Raw genomic sequence first — 20,343 nt, 5'->3', positions numbered from 1 at the left:
GACCTTCACTGAAAATTTCTGAACAGGAAGAACCATCATGTCATTTTCATATGAAAATCTGTTTCAAGATCTAACTTAAAATCTGTTAGAGATCACATACCACTTTTCAAAAATTTGATAAGCCCAGAAATTCTTAGGATCATAAAATTTTTACATAAGGAACATTTTAACTATATAAAAATCTGATGCTTTCTTTATATTATCTATAAGGACATTATTATGCAACTAAATTAAAACACACCACTAGTGAATAAAAATAAAGATCTGAAAACCCCAACCTAAATAAATGCAATATAATGTGGTTATCAGAAAATATCTCTAGCTGAAGATGGTTACATACAAAATACTTCGTGCATAAAGAAAATTCTCTTAATTCCCAGGAGAACAAATTAGGAAGGAAATTTAAAGGAAGATAAACTTTCATAAATTATTGTAGAAAAGATTAAAACTTTTAATGTTTGGTTACTCTTATAGTATAGTATGTATTTTCTAACTATTTACAACTTTTTTGTGTCTTTGAATTTAAAATGTCTTTCTTGGGCTGGAGTTGTAGCTCAGTGGTAAGGTGCTCATCTCGTGTGTGAGGCACTGGGTTTGATCCTTAGCACCACATAAAAATAAATAAAGGTACATAACTAATAAACAAACAAACAAACAAACAAACAAACAAGTCTTTCTTAGAAACAGCATAAAAATTGAATTCTGTTTTGTAATCTACCTTATCAGACTTTGCCTTTAAATGGAGCAGTTAATCCATTTACATTTAATCAAATTATTGTTAGACTCATATAATTAATTTTGCTATTTGTTTTCCATTACTATTTTTTGATTTTAAAATTTTGCTATTTGTTTACCATTACTACTTCTTTTGTGTTCAACAGAAATTTTCTAGTGTACTATTTAAATTCTCCTGTAATTTCTTTCATTACACATATCTGAGTCATTTCTTAGTGGTTGCTGTGGGTTATAATTGGCATCTTTTAACCAGGCATGGTGGTGAACACCTCTAATCCCAGTGACTTAGGTGGCCAAGACAAGAGGTTCACAAGCTCAAGGACAGCCACAACAATTTAGTGAGGCCCTAGGCAACTTAGCAAGATCCTGTCTCAAAAAAATAAAAAAGGGATGGAGATATTAAATACTGACATATTTAAAATACTTGATTTAATGCATTCGCCTAGGAAATTCAACATGTGGATTTCCCTAAGGATAATTTATATCACTTGCTTTTTTCTCCTGTGTATGGGTAATTACTTTTTTGGATTTCTCATAATTTTTTGTTGATAACTGGACATTAATATAAAATCTGGCAACTCTGGATGTGAGACCCACAACTTTATCTGGGGCTTACTGCTATTGTTTGTTATAGCTGTTTGTTTAGTGACTTTCGGAATTCCACAAAGGTCATATTCTTTGTTGTGTGGGGCCACTGAATTTTCTGCCAGGTAAGCTTACTGGTTACTTAATGATTGGAAAGATTTCATTAATTGCCTGGAATTAAAAAGTCCCCACTCTTTGCAAATGGTTCTATATGCTTGTAGGCTTTCAACATTCAGACAGGCAGTTGAAACATGCCTTGATCTTTACTTTCTGCTTGCACAGAGCCCAAGATTCAACCAGAGATGAGAGACAGCCCTGAACTAGATCCCAAGGATATGTTGAAGGTTTTCAAAGGCCCTGTGGAGAATTTATTTTCCAGCTTTTTCTTTTAAGCTTTTTGATAAGCCTACTGTTTACAAGAACTATTATTAGATACTTCAGGAAGTCATATTATTCCTGTTCTTGTATTGACAATTATCCTGGGATAAAAAGCTTTTTATGAGGAGCTTAGAATCAGGTCAAATTATAGACAGCCTTGTAAATGTTATTCTAGGAACTACAAGATGGTCAAGTTATGACAGTCCCCCAAAGCTTCTTATAATTGCATATTACTTTACATACCTACCAGTAATGAATGAGAGTTGGCTCCACATTCTCTCCAATAAAGGTTGCTTTTTAATTTTTTTTTTTAGCCATATAATTTGGTGGGATATGGTATTTCAAATGGCTTTAAAAACATTTATTTTTTTAGCTGGGTGGTGGAACATACCTGTTATTTCAGCAACTCAGGAGGCTAGGCAGGAGAATTCTAAGTTTGAGGCCAGCCTCAGCAACTTAGTGAGACCCTCAACAATTTAGTAAGACCCTGTCTCAAAATAAAAATTAAAAAAAAGGCTGGAGATGTAGCTCGGTTCAATCCCCAGTAGACCCCTCACCGCCCAATCTATTTTTTTATTTAGGCATCAGCATTTTTTAGTTTGGACAAATGTTTATGTCATATACCTGCCACCACAGAAAAATTGTTTCACTCCTACCCAATTCCTTCAAAACCCCTTTATTCATTGGGATTTTAAGTTCCCTGATGCCTAATATCAATGAGCATGTGAAAAGGTATTACATGCTCATTGATAATTTATGTATCTTCTTATGGGAAATATCTGTTCAAATCTTTTGCACATTTTAAAACTGGGTTCCTAATTGTTTTATTGTTGATGTGTAGGAGATATTTATATAGTCTGGATAAAAGTCTTTCATCAGATATATATACTAATTATATTTTTTACCACGGTGTGGCTTGCCTGTTTGGATTCTAAATGGTATCTTTTTTTTTTTTTTTTAATGATTAGTGTTTTATGCTACTTGTCTATGGAGTTGCTGCCTAACCCAGAGTTGCAATGATATTCTCTTATGTTTTTTTCCTGAAAGTTTATGGCTCTAGGTTTTCCATGTAGATCTACAATCTATCTAGAGTTAAGTTTTAAGTCTGGAGTAAGACTGTTTCAGGTTCATGTTTTTACTAGATAGCCAGTTGTTTCAGAACTATTAGCTAAAAAGATTTTCCCTTTTTCACTGAACTGACTCTGTCCTTTTGATCCTATTTAAGAAATTTCCTTAATCCAAGTTCATTAACAATTTTTTTTTGTACACCTTCTCGTATAACTTTAGTTCTATGATCTACAATCAATTTCAAATTAAATTCTGTACATGATGTGAGGTAAAGTCTTTTTGTCTGTTTACTTCATCAATTTCAGAAGAGGGTGTTACAGTCTCCAAGTGCGACTGTGAATTTTATTTTTCTTCTTAGTTTTCACAATTTTTGCTTCATATATTTTTAAAGGATTCTTAGGTAGGTGCATACTTAGGACTAAAATTTGACAAAATGCTATTATTATAATGAAATATATTTAGAATAACACTGTTTGTCCTGAGATCTATTTTGTCTCAAACTAATAAAGTACTTTCATATGGTGTTTGCATGATGAAGTTTTTTCCATCCTTTTACTTAAAACACATTGAAGTGAATTCCTGAAACTGTTTGATCTTGCTTTTGTGAACCAAACTGACAATTTCTGCATCTTAAATAGTTTTTACTTATAATGCTGTTATTAACAGAACTAGATTTCAATCTCTCATCTTAGTACTGTTTTTTAAACGTACCCTGCATATTCCTTTCTGTTATAGTTTAGATATGAGAAGTTCATGTATTAGGCAATGAAGGAATGTTCAGATGAAATGATTAGATTAGGAGAACTATCCATTTGCTGGATTAATTATCTGAGTGGTCTACTGGGCTGAAACTATAGGCAGGTGGGTGTGGCTGAAGGAAGTAGGTCACTGGGGGCATGCCATTAGGGATTATATCTCCTCCCTTCCTTCCATGCTCTTACTCTCTCTTTTCTGGTTGCCAGGAGTTGAGTAGCTTCCCTCAAGTACACCCTTCCCCTATGATGATCTGCCTCATCCCAGGCCAAAAGCAATGGAGTCATTTGACCATGGACTGAGACTTCTGAAACCATAAGCCCCACATAAACTTTTCCTAAGTTGCTCTAGTCAGATATCTTGGTCACAGCAACAGAAAGCTGACAATCACACTTCCCTTTATATATGTGTGTGTGTGTGTGTAACATTTATTTTTTTTTCCATTTAATCTCCTGTATTGATTTCAAAACTATACATCTTTGTGCTGTTTTCAGTGTGTTCACTAGATATAATAATATGTAGCTACAAATTATTATTTTCTCCCAATTTTACACCACTTCACAAAACTATGTAAGAAATAACCGTATAATCCCATCTTTCCTTTCCAATTGTGTTGTGATGGTCTTATTTTTCATTTCTACACATGTTGCAATCCCTACACTGCTTTTATTTTCTATCAATTGTCTAATAGAGTAATATCTAAAATTATTTTTAAAAATTTAAGAAGAAATCTTTTATATTCACTCAGGAATTTTCCTTTTTTCTGTTTTTCCTAATTCCCTTCTGCAGATCTAGGGTTCCATCTGTACATTTTCTCTTCAATCAAGACAATTTCTTCAATATTTTCTTACTGATCTGCAAAAGATGACAAATTCTCTCCACTACTGTCCGTGTCTTTACTTCATTTCTGATGAATATTTCTCGGTATACAGAATTCCACATTAACAATTTTTTATTTCAGCACTGTAAACACACCATTCAATCGTGTTAAGTCTTCTAATGTGTCTAGAGAAAAGTCAGCTGACATTTGTATTGCTATTCCTGTATGTGGAATATGTTATTTTTATGCTTGCTTCTAAGTCATGCTCCAAAGTGCAGGTTTCTAGCACTTTGTGATGTAGACAGGTCTGGTTTTCTATGTATCCTGAGCTTCACAGATATGTGGGTTGATATTTTTCATTACTTTTGTTAGGTTTTTTTTTTTGGTCTCCTCTTTAAAAAAATTCTGTCTCCTCTTCTGTAGAGATGCTGTCTGATTTTGTTCCACACATTTTGCATGCTTTGTGTTGACTTTTCTTTTTAACCTCTGCAATTCCACCCCATGTTTCAATTTGGAAACTTCCTTTTATCTACATTCAAGTGTATGGATTCTTTCCTCTGCTGATTTCAGTGTATTATTAAGTCTTTTTAAAATAAAATTTTCATCTCTGATAGTTTTTAACTTCTAGCAATTCCATATGATTCATTTTCTGTAGTTTCTATGTCTTACTGAAATTCTGTCATTTCTTCATTCCTACTATCTTTACCTCTGGATCCTTAAGCATTTTTTATCACCATCATGATTTTACAATAATCATTTTATTTTATTTTTAACTTTTTTGGTAGCATTGGGTCTGAGCCCAGAAGTTCTCTACCACTACGCTATACTCCCAATTCTTTTTGAGACAGGTGAGGCTAATCTCAAACTTGTGATTCTCCTGCCTCAGCCTTCCAAACTATTAGGATTATAGGTGTGTACCACCAAACCTACTTACCAGATTGTTTTGTTAGGTTAAGAGTGATGGATTCTTGGTGCTGGGGATGTAGTCTATGATAGAGTGCTTGCCCAGCATGTATGAGACCCTGGGTTCAATCCCTAGTACTATGAAAAAGAAAAAAAGTGATGGATTCTTGAGCACTTCTATATCCTAATACTGCAAGAAGGCTCTATTTTTGCCCTAAAATTATTTTGCAATAACTACTATTCTTGGGTAGTACTAGTACTATGCTTTTAAAATTATTTAGCCTTAAACATGTAAATGCAGTTTTCATTAATATACAGTAGCACTGTATATTAATAGTGTTATTTTCTAATTGTAGTGCATAATCCTTAATAAAGAATTGCTTGCTACATATTTGAAAACTCAAGTGCCCAAGATTTATTTTCATTTAAACACTAGTTGAAACAATTAAAAATTGGTTTCTACTTTTTTTTTTTTCTTGTAAATGATCAGTCATTTCTTCTACTCTTAACTCTTCCTATCCTTGAACTCTACAGGATCCTCAATAGGGTAGGATGCAGGAGTATGTTGGTACATCTAAGTCTGTACACAGGAAATTCAGATGGTGATAGGGATTGATCTGAAAACTGCATTAAAGATGCAATTTATATTTCTGGAATGTGCTTCCTATTGTTTCCAGTCACATTTATCTTTAATTTGATTAGTTTCTTTCCTTTTTTTTTTTTTTTTGTATTTTGTAGTTTAAAAGGTCTCTTTTGGTTTATGTCAAAGAAATGGTTTAAAATAATAATAACGTATAGCACTGGTCTTGACCTGGGATAATAAAGCTTGTCTCTATACCTCAAATTCTGAAATTCCAGAAACTTACACTTACACTTCTTAATTAAAAACAAAACAGTATAGCATGAATACTATATGAATACTATATTTACTATGGTAAATCTAACTGTCCCATTTATTTGTTATTAAGGGTAAACAAACCTCAAAATATTAGTTTTGTCACTGGAAAATTTTTTTTTAGAGATGATGCTCCTGGGATACTACCACAAGTAATGTAAAATAGCTTATTTGAACACCATTCCCCTAAATTCTGGTAGTACTGGATTCTTACTAATAAAGTAATAAAGTTCTACTGAAACACACACACACAAACAACAACAACAACAACAAAAAATCACCTCACCTCATAATGCAAAATTTAGAACCTGTGTAAAAAATTCACCTCAAATCACTAAAATAGATCATATATTGGATTCCTATGAACTTCAGAAAATGAAACTTTTTTTTTTTTTTTTTGTACAAGGGACTGAACCCAGGGGCACTTAACCACCGCCACATCCTCAGCCATTTTAAAAATATTTTATTAGAGATAGGATCTTGCTGAGTTGCTTAGGGCCTTGGTGAGTTGCTGAGGCTGGGTTTGAACTCATGATCCTCCTGCCTCAGCCTCCCAAGTCACTGGGATTACAGGTGTGTGCCACTGTTCCTGGCCAGAAAATAAAACTATTATATATAGAAAATGAACAAGTATATTTAGTAGAAAAACCTGAAATCAAGTAAAAAGGCATACATTATCAAGACCCTATCAAAAATACCAAGGCAGACTGTAAAAATAACCAGATAATGTCTAGAAAAAAAAATGATACTATCAAATTAAAATCTTAGTTTTATCTTAAAAAGCAGATTGGATATAAATGAAGAAAGCTTATAAACTAGAAAATAGACTTCAGGAAATGATGGAAATGAACTAGAAGGAGACAGTTCATAAATATGAAATTGGGGTTAAAATTCATGAAGAATAGAATAACATCTACCCATAGGAATTCAATAAGGACAGAACAGGTATAATGTGGGAAGGCAAAATTTGAAAAGATAATAGCTAAGAAATTTCCAGAATTGATGAAAAACATGATTCCTGATTTAGTAATGTATCCTAAACATAATGAATGCTAGATACGCACACATTTTAGTGAAATTGCAGCACACTAAAGACAGAGATCTTGAAAGCAACTAGTGAAAAGAAATTACCTATAAACAAGGCAGCAGGCTTTTTTTTAAAAATAGCAAATAAACAATCTAGATGGCATAAAACAATATCTTCAAAGTATTTAGAGATAAGAGCTGTCAACCTAGAATTCTAGATTAAAAATAAAAGAGTACAAAATAAAGAATTTTCAGACAAAATCTAAGGAACTTCCTTATCATTAAGGAACCATTGCTGAAAGAACAAACCAAGAGCTCTCATTAAGGTATATCTGGATATTTGAAGAACATATTTGCTTTTACAATGACTAAGGATCATGGAAAAGATGGAAACTAGAAAGATAGTCCTATATAACAAATAACTACCCAATCTAAATTATATTAGTAGTCCACTGAGAAACCCGGAGGTGGGGGGGGAGGAGGGTGATTAGCACCATCAACAACAAACCATATATCACATGGGTAAAATGTCAAATACCAAAACCAAAATAAATAAATAAATAATAAAAATAAATTTGGGGGTATAAAACTGAAATAATTAATATATTAGAAACAGCGTAATTAAAATTAAAGTTTTTCAAGCTCTGTGATCATAAGGGAGGACTACAAAATTATTATAGTTTTGGTCTAAAACTGAATGGGTAATAAATAACAACATAAACATAGACAAACTGAAAGTAAAAAAAGGGAAAAAGATAATAACAAGCCAAAAACAAAACAAAAACAAAAACAAACCTTCCTTCAAACACATTTATAAACACTGACCACCTCCCTGTATCATGTATCAAAAGAAAATCTGTCATACAGAACATGTTCTCTAACAATGTTATAATTCTGCAATTCAATTTTAAAATGGTAAGAAGATAACCAATTACACCCATAACTTTGGGTTATAAAAAAATCTACTTTTAATCATTAAAAGGTTATAGTTATGATAATAAAAACAACATCATCTTGATTACTTGATTAACATATCCTACCGATATAATACGATCTCCTTTTCTGAGCTCTCCACTTAGATCAGCAGGTCCTCCAGCCAATATGAAAGAAATAAATATTCCTTCTCCATCTTCACCTCCTACAATGTTGAAACCAAGGCCTGTTGAGCCACGATGAAGAACAACTTTTCTAGGTTCCCTAAAAATTAAAAAATTAAATTAAATAACTTGGAAATTTAATTTAGAATCTGTTATTCTATCAGTGAGAACTTCCTACTGATAACTTTGGTATTATGTTATCAAAGTATTAAAAAAGCTAGTTGAAAAACAAAGGGTTTTTCAAAACTGTGAGGTAAAGAGATTCTTCTAAGCCTTAGAAATCAAAAGAAAAAAAAATCTAATTTCATCAAAAGCTCAAAATTTCTATTAAAAAGCAAGCAAACATGCTGGGTGTGGTGGTACATGCCTACAATCTCAACAGTTTGGGAGGCTGAGGCAGAAGGATCACAGGTTTGCAGTCTCAGTAACTTGGTGAGGTTCTAAGTAACTTCGTGAGACTCTGTCGGAAGGAAGGAAGGAAGGAAGGAAGGAAGGAGTAGGTTGGTAGGAAAGAAGGGGAAGGGGGAAACGGGAAGGCGAAAGGGAAGGGAAGGGAAGAAAGAAAAAGGGCTGGGAATGTGGCTCAGTGCTTAAAGCACCCTTGGATTAAAGCCCTGGATCAAATAAAACAAACGAAAACCCCACAAAAAAACAAAAACAAAAGGAAAAAATATGAAATCAAAACAATGAGGAGAAAAGAATTTGAAATTAACAAAAAAGTAATACAAAGATTCTATCAAGAAATTTGTATTCATGAAAACCTGATGTTGCATGCACTTGACTGCCTCTGAGGCAGTGTTGTAAAAAGCAGCTATTTCTTTTTCTTGATGGAGGTAGGCCTCCTTCGTAGTTCCAAAGGAATGAATAATGAATAACCTAATCTGGTCATTGCAATCTTACTTCTTTTTGCTAAAGGGAGGGTGTGACTCCCTTCTGACCTGAGGAAAAAAAGGAAAATTTCCTAAAGAAAGTCAGACCTTAACAAGAATGAACCACATTTTGCTACCTTCTGCCCCTTCTTAAAAAACTCCACACAAAAAGGAATGAACTATTAATAAAACCCTTCTACTTGTTTAGATATATTATAAACATAAAGGTAAAACTAAGAATATACCAGAAACATTATGGGCCTAAGGTTGCTACACCAATCTTGGAATTGCCTCTCAGAGTTTTTACATGAAATATTTTTTAAATTTGGTGTGCTGGTGTATACTTGCAGACCTAGCTATTTGGAAGGTTGAGGAGTTAGAATCATTTAAACCCGCAGGTTTGAGACCAGTCAGGCAACATAGGGAGACCTTGTCTCCAAAAACAAAACAAAACAAAACAAACAAACAAAAAAACAAGCAAAAAACTTTTAGTGTAAGCCATGATTTGTGATTTTTTAAAATTTATTACTGTTTTTTGTCAGCTCTAAGTAAGATGCATTTTATCTGTCCCCCTCATTATTCCCTGCACATGTTAATACAGCTTACCATTGATAATTTTTCAAAATTGTTGGCATTCAGATACAATGATGTGAAAACTATTCACATCTTCTGGTAAGACCATGAAAGTGCCAACAGCAAATTATTTTAATATTTGATGAAACAGAATATCATTTGAGATTATTCTTAAATATGTGATATTTGGTAGACATTTTAAAAATTTAATGATTTTCTAAAACATTGCAAGAAGTAAATAGTCACAAAAGCTTTAATAAATAAATCTCTTTAAAAAATAAATTTAAGGATTCTTCCTTATAATACAGAATAGTAATAAAATCTTCTTAAATACTTTTTTTTTTTTTTAAATTTTTTTATTGTGGGTTGTTCAAAATTCTTAAATACTTAATACTGCTCAAAACTTAAAATATAGTATTTTCTAGACATATATTAAGTGTTCATCATTATTCGATTTTGCCAGCTCACTTAAAGGATTCATAAAATTATTTGTTAAACACAGTAAAACTAGCTGGGAGTGGTAGAAGATTGCGAGTTCAAAGCTAGTCTAAGCAATTTAATGAGGCCCTAAACTCAGTGAGACTCTGTCCCTAAATAAAATATATAAAAGGGGACTGGGGATGTGGTTCAGTGGTTAAGTGTCCCTGGGTTCAATCCCTGGTTAAAAAAAAAAAAAAGGGTAAAACTAAACAAAAAATTGTTTGGGTAAATATTATATATATGTGTGTATATATATATTTTATAAAATATCATATATTATATGTAATAAAATACATATACACATATGAAGGAAAAAGATAATAAAATTTAGGAAAACAATAACTTAGAGGGGCAGTATAGGAGAAGCAGGGTAGGATCAGGTACACAGATAAGTTTCAGCATACTGTTGATATTTTATTTCCTATGTTAAATAATGGATTCATGGTTTGGAGCTCCTATTTTAAAACAAGTATGAATTATAATTTTACATTAGCAAATAATAATTAAAAAATAGCCTGCTGAAATCCAACAGTAGTTCTAGAGGAATACACATTCTGATTTTTGAATAATATGAGCACATGAAAAGATGCTTAACACCATAAGTCATTAGGAAAACGTAAATTAAAACCATAATGAGATATTTCATATCTACCAGGATGACAATAACAAAACTAGACCAAGTAACAAGTGTCAGTAAGATGTGGAAAAACTGAAATACTCACAAATTATTTATGGGAACATAAAATAGGTTGGTGGTTCCTTAAAAAGGTAACATTAAAAAAAAGAAAATTCCACCCAGGTAGCCTAAGTAACTAAAAGCAGGGATTTGAACAAATACTTGTTATCATAACATAATTCACAATAGCTAAAAAGTGGAAACAATCCAAGTCACCAACAATGGGTAGAAAAACAAAATGTAACTCTATGTTTATCTAGCTATATTTATCTAATATCTATACATCTAATTGTATGTATATTTCATATATGTAACATACATACAATGGAATGGAATATTACTTAAAAAAAGAAATGAAGTTCTGATACATGTTACAAAATGAATAAATTTTGAAAAATTATATTAAGTCAAATAAGAAAGTCACAAAAGGACAGATATTGTATGGTCCCACTTACATGAATTACCTAAATTAGACAAATACAGAAAGACAGAAAATAGATATTACCAAGAGCTGGAAGGACAATGGGATGGAACTGCTTAAAGGTTATAGACTATCCAAGATGATGAAAAGGTTTTGGAAATAGCTAATGGTGACGGTTGTACAAAACTGTGAATGTAATTAACGCCACTAAACTGTACACTTGAAAATGGTTAAAATGTTAAATCTACATGCTATATTTATTTTATCACAATTAAAAAGTGATGTAACATACCCTAATTCATTGAGTTGCACATTTTAAATGCATGAAATTTATGGTATGTAAATTACATCTTAATAAAACTTAACAAATGAGCTTTAGAAACATTAATTGTATGCTGTTAATTTTATGGGGGCGGGGGTTGGTTTGGTAATTTGAGATATCTTCTGAAAGACTGCTTAGGCAAAAATTGTGGAGAATTTATGTTTCGGCAAGATTTTCATACTTCATTATCTGGGCAAAAGGAATGATAAAATGCACACTATTTTAAGACATATCTAATAGTCAATCAACTAATTTTTGCAGAAAAGAATGGAAATTGTTAGATGTGTGTGAAATACTTCAAAGTCTAATACAACATGGTACAACACATATGCAGTAAAGAAGGGTGGGGACAGCAATAAAGGTGAAAATATAACTTTTAGATTTTAGTTTTGCAAAATATCTAAAGAGACTGAAGACTAGATAAACCTATAAATAGGCACTATTAGCAAATAACAAATAGCCATGAATCACTCTATAGGAACACTGCTTGAAGACTAAAAGCCTTGAATATTCATATCACACGTAAAAACACTATTCTTTCTGCTAATTTTCATTCCAAACACAATTACTAAGGCACCTATTTTGTTCCCAACATAACTCTTACAAGACAAACACTCCTATCTGTCCTTGAGGCGAATACTGCCTAAGAAGTTAGGAGTCTGACAAGAAAAATAACAATTATTACAAATACAGAGTTTCAAAAAATAATAATGCTAACAATAATGTAACTAATGAAAATGTGAGAACAGATATTAACTGGCATATACATAATGAAAAATGCTATAACTGTAAATTATAAAGCAAACTGTAATAGTATCTTTATACTACTTGAAATAACAGAGCTAAAATATTTTTTCACTGACTCTTCCTCCTCCTTGGAATTCTTTGGCACTAAAAAGACCTACAAAGTTCAATGTAGTTAGTAATGTTAGATGAAAAAAACTTTAGATGTCAGTCAGGCTATCAAACAAAGCAAATACCACTTGTTGAATTCTGAACATAAATCAATTGTCCTAATATTTTAAGGCATATATTAGATAAGAAATATATGAAAAGTTAGTATAAGATAAGCACAAGTATATTCCCAACTTAGATTTATTTCAAAAGACAATTTGCCAAACCTTAAAATGGGAGCAGTAACTTACTTATAATACAAAATATTTTTATATTTCATGATCTGCAATGAAAAAAAATCTTCAATAAACCCTCCAATAGAAAAAAAAACAATTAATGTTTAAGTTCATCAATATTCAAGAATATTTTTAGTCCTAAAAATTGTGGCTGATTAAAATTCCATTTAAAAATGATTTTTATAAGGTAAATGTAAAGTTACTTACCTAGTAATTTCATCATCTCCAAGCATTGCTTTAGAAACTGGTGAGTATCTGGCTGGTGATGCTGGTGTCTGGCCCAAGTAGGAAGATGGGCTAACATGATTATCAACAGGCTGAGCAGAAGCTTCAAAACAAAGACAGTGAAAATTACATCAAAAATGAAAGAAGCCACCTAACACCTCACATATGAATTTAAAAGTATAATTCATATTCACTAAGTTATATACCAGAATTTGGGACAGAAGACATATTAGCTAAAAAAACCAGACAAGCATGGTTTCCAGGTAAAAACCAGCTTAGATATTCAGATCAATAAAACAGATTTACTCCATTACATTCTTTTGAAAATATAACTAAAAAGAAGTTTTATTTTATTTGTACAATGAATCTGAGAGGTCATTTAAAAGAATGTCATCAAAAAGACTACAATGAGTAAATCTTAAGTATAATAACTTTTTTTGAGAAGTCATTATGCAGACTACTATTTTAAAAAAGTATACATACTCAAAATTTGTGAGTAAAGAAACCAGAAGCTTAAAAATTGATTAAAAAAAAAAAAAAAAAGCCTATGCTCTTACACAAGCTCCTGTCAACTCAATCTTGTTTTTATTTTTATGATACTGAGGACTGAACTCAGGAGCACTCAACCACTGAGCCACGTCCCCGGCCCTATTTTCTATTTTATTTGATGGATCAGCATATAGTCCTAACACAAGAGATATCCATCAAACCTCTACAACCACCAGCCTTTTAATGGCCAAGGTTTATGACTTTGGACTCTAAATTCCTTGGCCATATTATCATGTTTGGATGGAACCAAAAAAAATGACACAACTGGACAAAAAATTCCATCAAATGGCCAACCCAGAAAATTTCATCAAATGGCCAAACCACCCTTTCCCTGCTATATCTAGACTGCCCCATCAGTCAATGAATCCTTTCTGGAGCAATTAATCTCACACCTAACGCACAGAGAGCAGGCACTAAAAATTAATGTTCCTATCAAACGGATGATAGCCCAAAGAAAAATTATGCGAAACAACATTACTTTTTATATCCAAAATCTTATGTAAAAAGTCCTCCACAGAACTTCGAAACAAGGGAATTAGATTCATTATCTTTAGCTACCAAGAACACCAAGATTCGGGAGAATAAAAAAAAGCAGAAGAACTTGAAGTTAAAGTGGGAAAGACTGGAGGTCAAATAGGTTTAACAAAGCCCACCAGCAGAAGAGGATGTTAAGTTAAAAATAAAGATATGCAAAAGTATGAGCATTTTAATGTCAGCAGAGAAATAATGTTCTCTGTTATATCCAATGAGTTTTTAAAAAATACATGTATTTTATATATATATATATATATATATAAATGGACCTTTTATTTTATTTATTTATATGTGGTGCTGAGGACTAAACCAGTGTGCCTCACACATGCCAGGAAAGTACTTTACGACTGAGCTATAATCCCAGCCCAATGGAATTTTTTTCATTCCTATTTTATACAATATTTTGGCTATTCTTCATATTTTGATTTCCTTATTTTGGTTACACCATTGATCATGCCTCTATATCTCTTATGGTTCAGAGAACTTTTACAACCTTCCTTCTCATTATTTCTTTTACTATTCTTCCTAAAAATATTATCTATCCAGTAAGTCAACTGTTTTCCAGTTTTGACATCTGCTTATTTACATGGTTGTCTTTGCCAAAAACACCCTCTCTCCCAACCTCTTGACAATCCCCATAAAAACAAACAAAACCAAATGTGATCTAGTTCTCTTTTCTGCCCAGATAACAAGTGATATAAAATCTGAACAGTCTTATATTTATAAAATTAGTTGGATTCAGAACTAAAAGTTTTTCCAAAAAGAAAATTCCAGGGCTGGAGATGTGGCTCAAGCGGTAGCACGCTCGCCTGGCATGTGTGCGGCCCGGGTTCGATCCTCAGCACCTCATACAAACAAAGATGCTCTGTCCCCTGAAAACTAAAAATAAATAAATAAATAAATAAATAAATATTAAAATTCTCTCTCTCTCTTAAAAAAAAAAAAAAAAAAAGGAAGAAAGAAAATTCCAGGTCAAGACAGATGATTTCACTGATAAATCCAACCAACCATTTAGAGATGAAATAAAGCCAATTTTGCAAACAGTTTCAGGGGATAAAGGAACAAAGTATATATGCTTTTCAATTCATTTTGACACCACCATAACCATGATACCAAACCTGAAAATATAAGAAAAATTTCAGAACACTGTGTTCACCCTTATGAACATGGATGCATGATCCTCAACAAATGTGAGCAGGATAACCCTAATGATATATAAAATATAAAGACTGTATGGGTTTATTTAAAAAATGGAAAGTTGGTTCAACATAAGAGCATCAACTAATTTATCACACTAACAGAATAAAGGAGAAAAATCATCTCAGTAAATACAGAATTGACAGCATGTAACATTCACAAGATAAAAACTCTTCATAAATCAGGAATAAAAGTGAACTTTCTTAATACGATAAAGGGTATCTACAAAAGACTTACTGGTAACACCATACGCAATGGTGAAATTATGTTTTCCCCTATAATTTGAGAACATGACAATTATATGCATTATAATCATTTCTATTCAACATTAAACTAGAGGTCTTATCAGAGCATCAAAAAAAAAAAAAAGGAGATGAATAAATAGTTAAAGATGGGAAAGAAAGCAGGAAAATTCCCATCATTTTATTTGTTATTACACAGTACTTTATAGTCATACAGACATTCCAAAACAATCTATAAATTAGAATTTTTAACAGGATTGTTAATCACATAATCAATGTACAAAGTCATATATATATATATATATATATATATATATATATATATAAAATATGTAAAAGTATTTTAAACTGTATGTGGTGGTGCATGCCTGTAATCCCAGTGACTCAAGAAGCTGAAGTAGGAGGATCGCAAGTTCAAAGCTAGCCTCCTCAACTTAACAAGGCCCTAAGTAATTTAGTGAGACCCTGTCTTAAAATAAAAGGGCTGGGGATGTTACTCAGTGGTTAAGCACCACGAGGCTCAATCCCTGGTTTTAAAAAAAGTATCATAAAAATAACATCCAAAACATCAAATACCCTCATCTAAACCTAACAAAGGATTTATAAAATCCCTACTATACTATAAAACACTGCTGAGAAATAAGGACCTATATAATTCAGATAGAAGTACTCGTAGATTAGATGAAAGACTCAATTCTATTTTTCCTAAATTGATCTGTACATTTCTAAATTCTAAAATCATTAAGGAAATTCAAATTATTCCTAACATAATCGCGTGTGTGTGTGTTTTGCTGGGGACTAAAACCAGGGCCTTGCATGTGCAAAGCAAGTACTCTACGACTGAGCCACATCCCCAGCCCAACTAAACATAATCTTTAAAAAAATTTGAAAGATTTATATTACTAGAAATCAACATTTATTATATAGTTATAATAAAGGGAGTGTGATATTGGTGGAAGAAGAAATAGATCAATGAAAAATAGGTCTAGAAACATAATATATTGTCACTTAAGATATAATAAAAGCACCAATGCAATTCAGAGCCCAAAGGTGATCTTTTTAATAAAGGATGCTGGATCATTCCAGATATCTGTATGAAAAAAAAATCTCATGTTATTTGTAACAAATAAAATAAAAATGAATCAAATCTAAATGTCTGAATAAAACTTCTAAAGTCTTCTCATGACCTTGGGACAGAGAAAGATTCCAATGAGTTACTAAAAGCAGGAATCAGGAAAGAGAAGATTGATAAATTGACTTGATTAAAATAAGAAATTTTATTCACCAAAAAGGAAACAGAAACACAAACTGGGTGAACATATTTGCAATAGATATAATTGATTAGAGTTTCTTTTTGAATACATAACACTTCCTTCAAATCAATAAGAAAAAAACTGTCAAAACTAATTAAAGCATAGAAAGAAATCAACAGGGCTGGAGTTGTAGCTCAGTGTCAAGAGTGCTTGCCTAGCATGTGTGAGACTCTGGGTTCAATTCTCAGCACCACATAGAAATAAATAAAACAGAGATCCATTGATAATGAAAAAAATTTAAAAGTAGGAAAGAATTCAACAGACACTACAGATGACAGTCAAAACAATATGCACAAGGAGTAGTGCTAAATACCATTAGTCACCGGGAATAATCAGAATTAAATAAATAATAAATAAATAAATTATATGTATCATAGTACATATTCATAATATCTATAACTAAAAAGACTGACTATACCAAATATTGGTGAAGATGTAGAAAACTGGAATATAAACTGTTTCCAAACTTGGGAAACTGTTTTAACAGTATTGATTGAAGACAAAATAAATGTCTGTGATATAACACAGCAATCTCCCTCCAAAAGAAATGTATGCATATGTCTAATAATATTTAAAAATGTCCACTGCAGCTATATTCAGACCCAATGGTAAAATGGAAAATTTTTTGTATATTCATAAAACAGAATAATTTATAGCAATAAAAACCAAAACACTTGATTGAAAATAACCTTTGAGTAAAAGCCGTAAGATACAAGAGTACAAGCTATACAAAACATTTAAGAACAAGTAGATCTAAATATCTGCATGTAATGCATGCATAGACATATATATATCTCACTAAAAAGAGACAGAATTATTGTCCGAGATTCAAGTGTTACCTCTGGAGTGGGAATACTGATTAAGGGGCTTGACAACTGAGCAAGGCCCTAAGCAACTTAGTGAGACTCTTTCTCAAAAAATAAATAGGCTGGGCATGGTGGCGCACGCCTGTAATTCCAACAGCTCAGGAGGTTGAGGCAGGATGATCAAGAGTTTAAAGCCAAGCCTCAGCAATGGTGAGACCCTGTCTCTAAATAAAATACAAAATAGATGTGGCTCAATGGCCGAGTGCCCCTGAGTTCAATCAATGTATAAAATAAATAAAAACAAATAAATAAATAAATACATGAAGCTGGGAATGTAGCTCAGTAGTAAAGTGTTCCTGGGTTCAATACCCAGTAATAAAAGAAGAGGAAAAAAAAAGAAGGGGCTTGAGCCTTCTGGGGTGCTATAAATATTTAATAAGATGGTTACAAAGGTACAGGCATTATGCAAAAAATATCATTAAGCTGAAGTCTGAAAAAATGTGTCCCTTTCCAAATGTCAAGTTTTTCTTCATTTAAAAATTAAAGGAAAAAAAGTACTGACAGATAATTCAAATTATACCTAACATAATAATGTAGGAATGGATAAGATAAGAGTCTGGTTGAAGAAGTGTTGAGATTTTACCAATTAAGAAGGAAGGGTCAAAAGACTGGAAGATACATGTAAGAAAATGAGTATCATTACAAACTATGGATAAATGGAAATATAAGTTCATGGATAGAAAAGCCCAATATGATAAAGATGTCAGTTCTAACAAAAATTTTAAATGCGATTTGATTATTTTATACATTGTATATATGTTCTGAATTATCACATAGTATCCCATCTGTTATGGTTTGATCTGGAATGTCCACTAAAAGCTCATATGTTGAAAACGTGGTCTCCAATGCAGCAAGATTGAGAAGCAGGGTTTTCAGGGAAGAAATGAATCATGAGGGCTCCGGAGAGCTGAACAGACTATCTAGTTGGAGGAAGAAGGTCACTAGTGTGTGCCCTGGAAGGGTTTATTTTTTCCTGCCCATCTCCTCTGCTTCTAGGTTGCCATGAGCTGAAAAGCTTTCCTCTGCCACATCCTTCTATCATGATGCTTCTGCCTAGGAGTTGGCTAACTGAACCTCTGAAACCATGAGCCAAAATAAATCTTTCCTCCACTAAACTGACCCTGTCAGGTATTTTGGTCAGAGTTCAGGAAAAGTTAGCTAATAGGCAATATATATTATATACAATTATTGTGCATTAAAAATATAAAAGATCTTATAGAACCAACATTGTAATTAAGTGAAAATAAAAGCTAACGTAATAGCAAAACCATTCTTATTACCTTAATTTAAAAGTTTTTCCCCCCTAAGTAAAAAACAAGGAAAGTTGACATCCCCTACCAAGTAATGGTGTAGTTTTAATTTGCATTTCTCTTATTATGAGTAGTCTAAGTACCATTTCTTAAATAAAAGGACTTTTAGTACTCCTAGTTTTCTATTTGGGTATATTTCTTTCCTTTTTTAATATGAAGAAGTTCTTTACATAGTAGGAAAACTGTGATATTAAATTTTAAAAAGGAGCAATATTTGGAGTTATCTTGACGGTCTCTCTGTACTCGTATGAGATAAAGAACATTATAGCAGAAAGAAAACTTCAGACCAATATCTCTAATGAATATAGATGCAAAAATCCTCAATAAAATCTTGGCAAATCGGATGCAAAAACATATCAAAAAGATCATGCACCATGATCAAGTGTGATTCATCCCTGGGATATAATGTTGGTTCAACATACGGAAATCAATAAATGTAATTCATCACATCAATAGACTTAAAGATAAGAACCACATGATCATCTCGAAAGACGCAGAAAATACAAAATACAGCACCCCTTTATGTTCAAAACACTAGGAAAAACTAGGGATAACAGGAACTTATCTCAACATTGTAAAAGCTATCTACGCTAAGCCTCAGGCCAGCATCATTCTAAACAGAGAAAAACTGAAGGCATTCCCTCTAAAATCTGGAACAAGACAGGGATGCCCTCTCTCACCACTTCTATTCAACATAGTTCTTGAAACACTGGCCAGAGCAATCAGACAGACAAAAGAAATTAAAGGAATAACTATAGGAAAAGAAAACTTAAACTAGCACTATTTGTTGATGATATGATTCTATACCTAGAAGACCCAAAAAACTCTACCAAGAAACTTCTAGAACTAGTAAATGAATTCAGCAAAGTGGTAGGATATAAAATCACCACCCATAAATCAAAGGCATTCCTGTATATCAGTGACAAATCCTCTGAAAAGGAAATGAGGAAAACTACCCCATTCACAATATCCTCAAAAAAAAAAAAAAAAAAAAACCCTTTGGAATCAACTTAACAAAAGACGTGAAAGATCTATACAATGAAAACTACAGAATGCTAAAGAAAGAAATTAAAGAAGACCTTAGCTAAGAAGATGGAAAGATCTACCTTGCTCATGAATAGGCAAAATTAATATTATTAAATGACCATATTACCAAAAGCACTATACAGATTCAATGCAATTCCGATCAAAACCCAAAGGCATTCCTCACAAAAACAGAAAAAGCAATTATGAAATTCATCTGGAAAAATAAGAGACCCAGAATAGCTAAAGCAATTCTAAGTAGGAAGAGTGAAACAGGTGGTATCACTATAACAGATTTTAAACTATGCTACAGAGCAATAGTAACAAAAACAGCATGGTACTGGCACCAAAAC

General features: G+C 32.2%; 1 protein-coding gene across 8 annotated transcripts in view; it reads right to left on the bottom strand.

Annotated features, from left to right (window-relative positions):
* Dlg1 (discs large MAGUK scaffold protein 1) overlaps positions 1-20,343 on the bottom strand; it is a 267,031-nt gene that overhangs the window by 63,889 nt on the left and 182,799 nt on the right. For all 8 annotated transcript variants that reach the window (XM_071615213.1, XM_027935952.2, XM_027935953.2 and 5 more), the window contains 2 exons: positions 12,939-13,059; positions 8,204-8,360 (listed from right to left, as the gene is read on the bottom strand). In XM_071615213.1, the coding sequence (XP_071471314.1) occupies positions 8,204-8,360; positions 12,939-13,059 (278 nt within the window). The remainder of the gene's footprint in view (positions 1-8,203; positions 8,361-12,938; positions 13,060-20,343) is intronic.

This window comes from Marmota flaviventris, chromosome 8 (genome assembly GCF_047511675.1).
Source record: "Marmota flaviventris isolate mMarFla1 chromosome 8, mMarFla1.hap1, whole genome shotgun sequence".
Lineage (NCBI taxonomy): Eukaryota > Metazoa > Chordata > Mammalia > Rodentia > Sciuridae > Marmota > Marmota flaviventris.
This window is presented reverse-complemented; position numbering and strand designations above follow the sequence as displayed.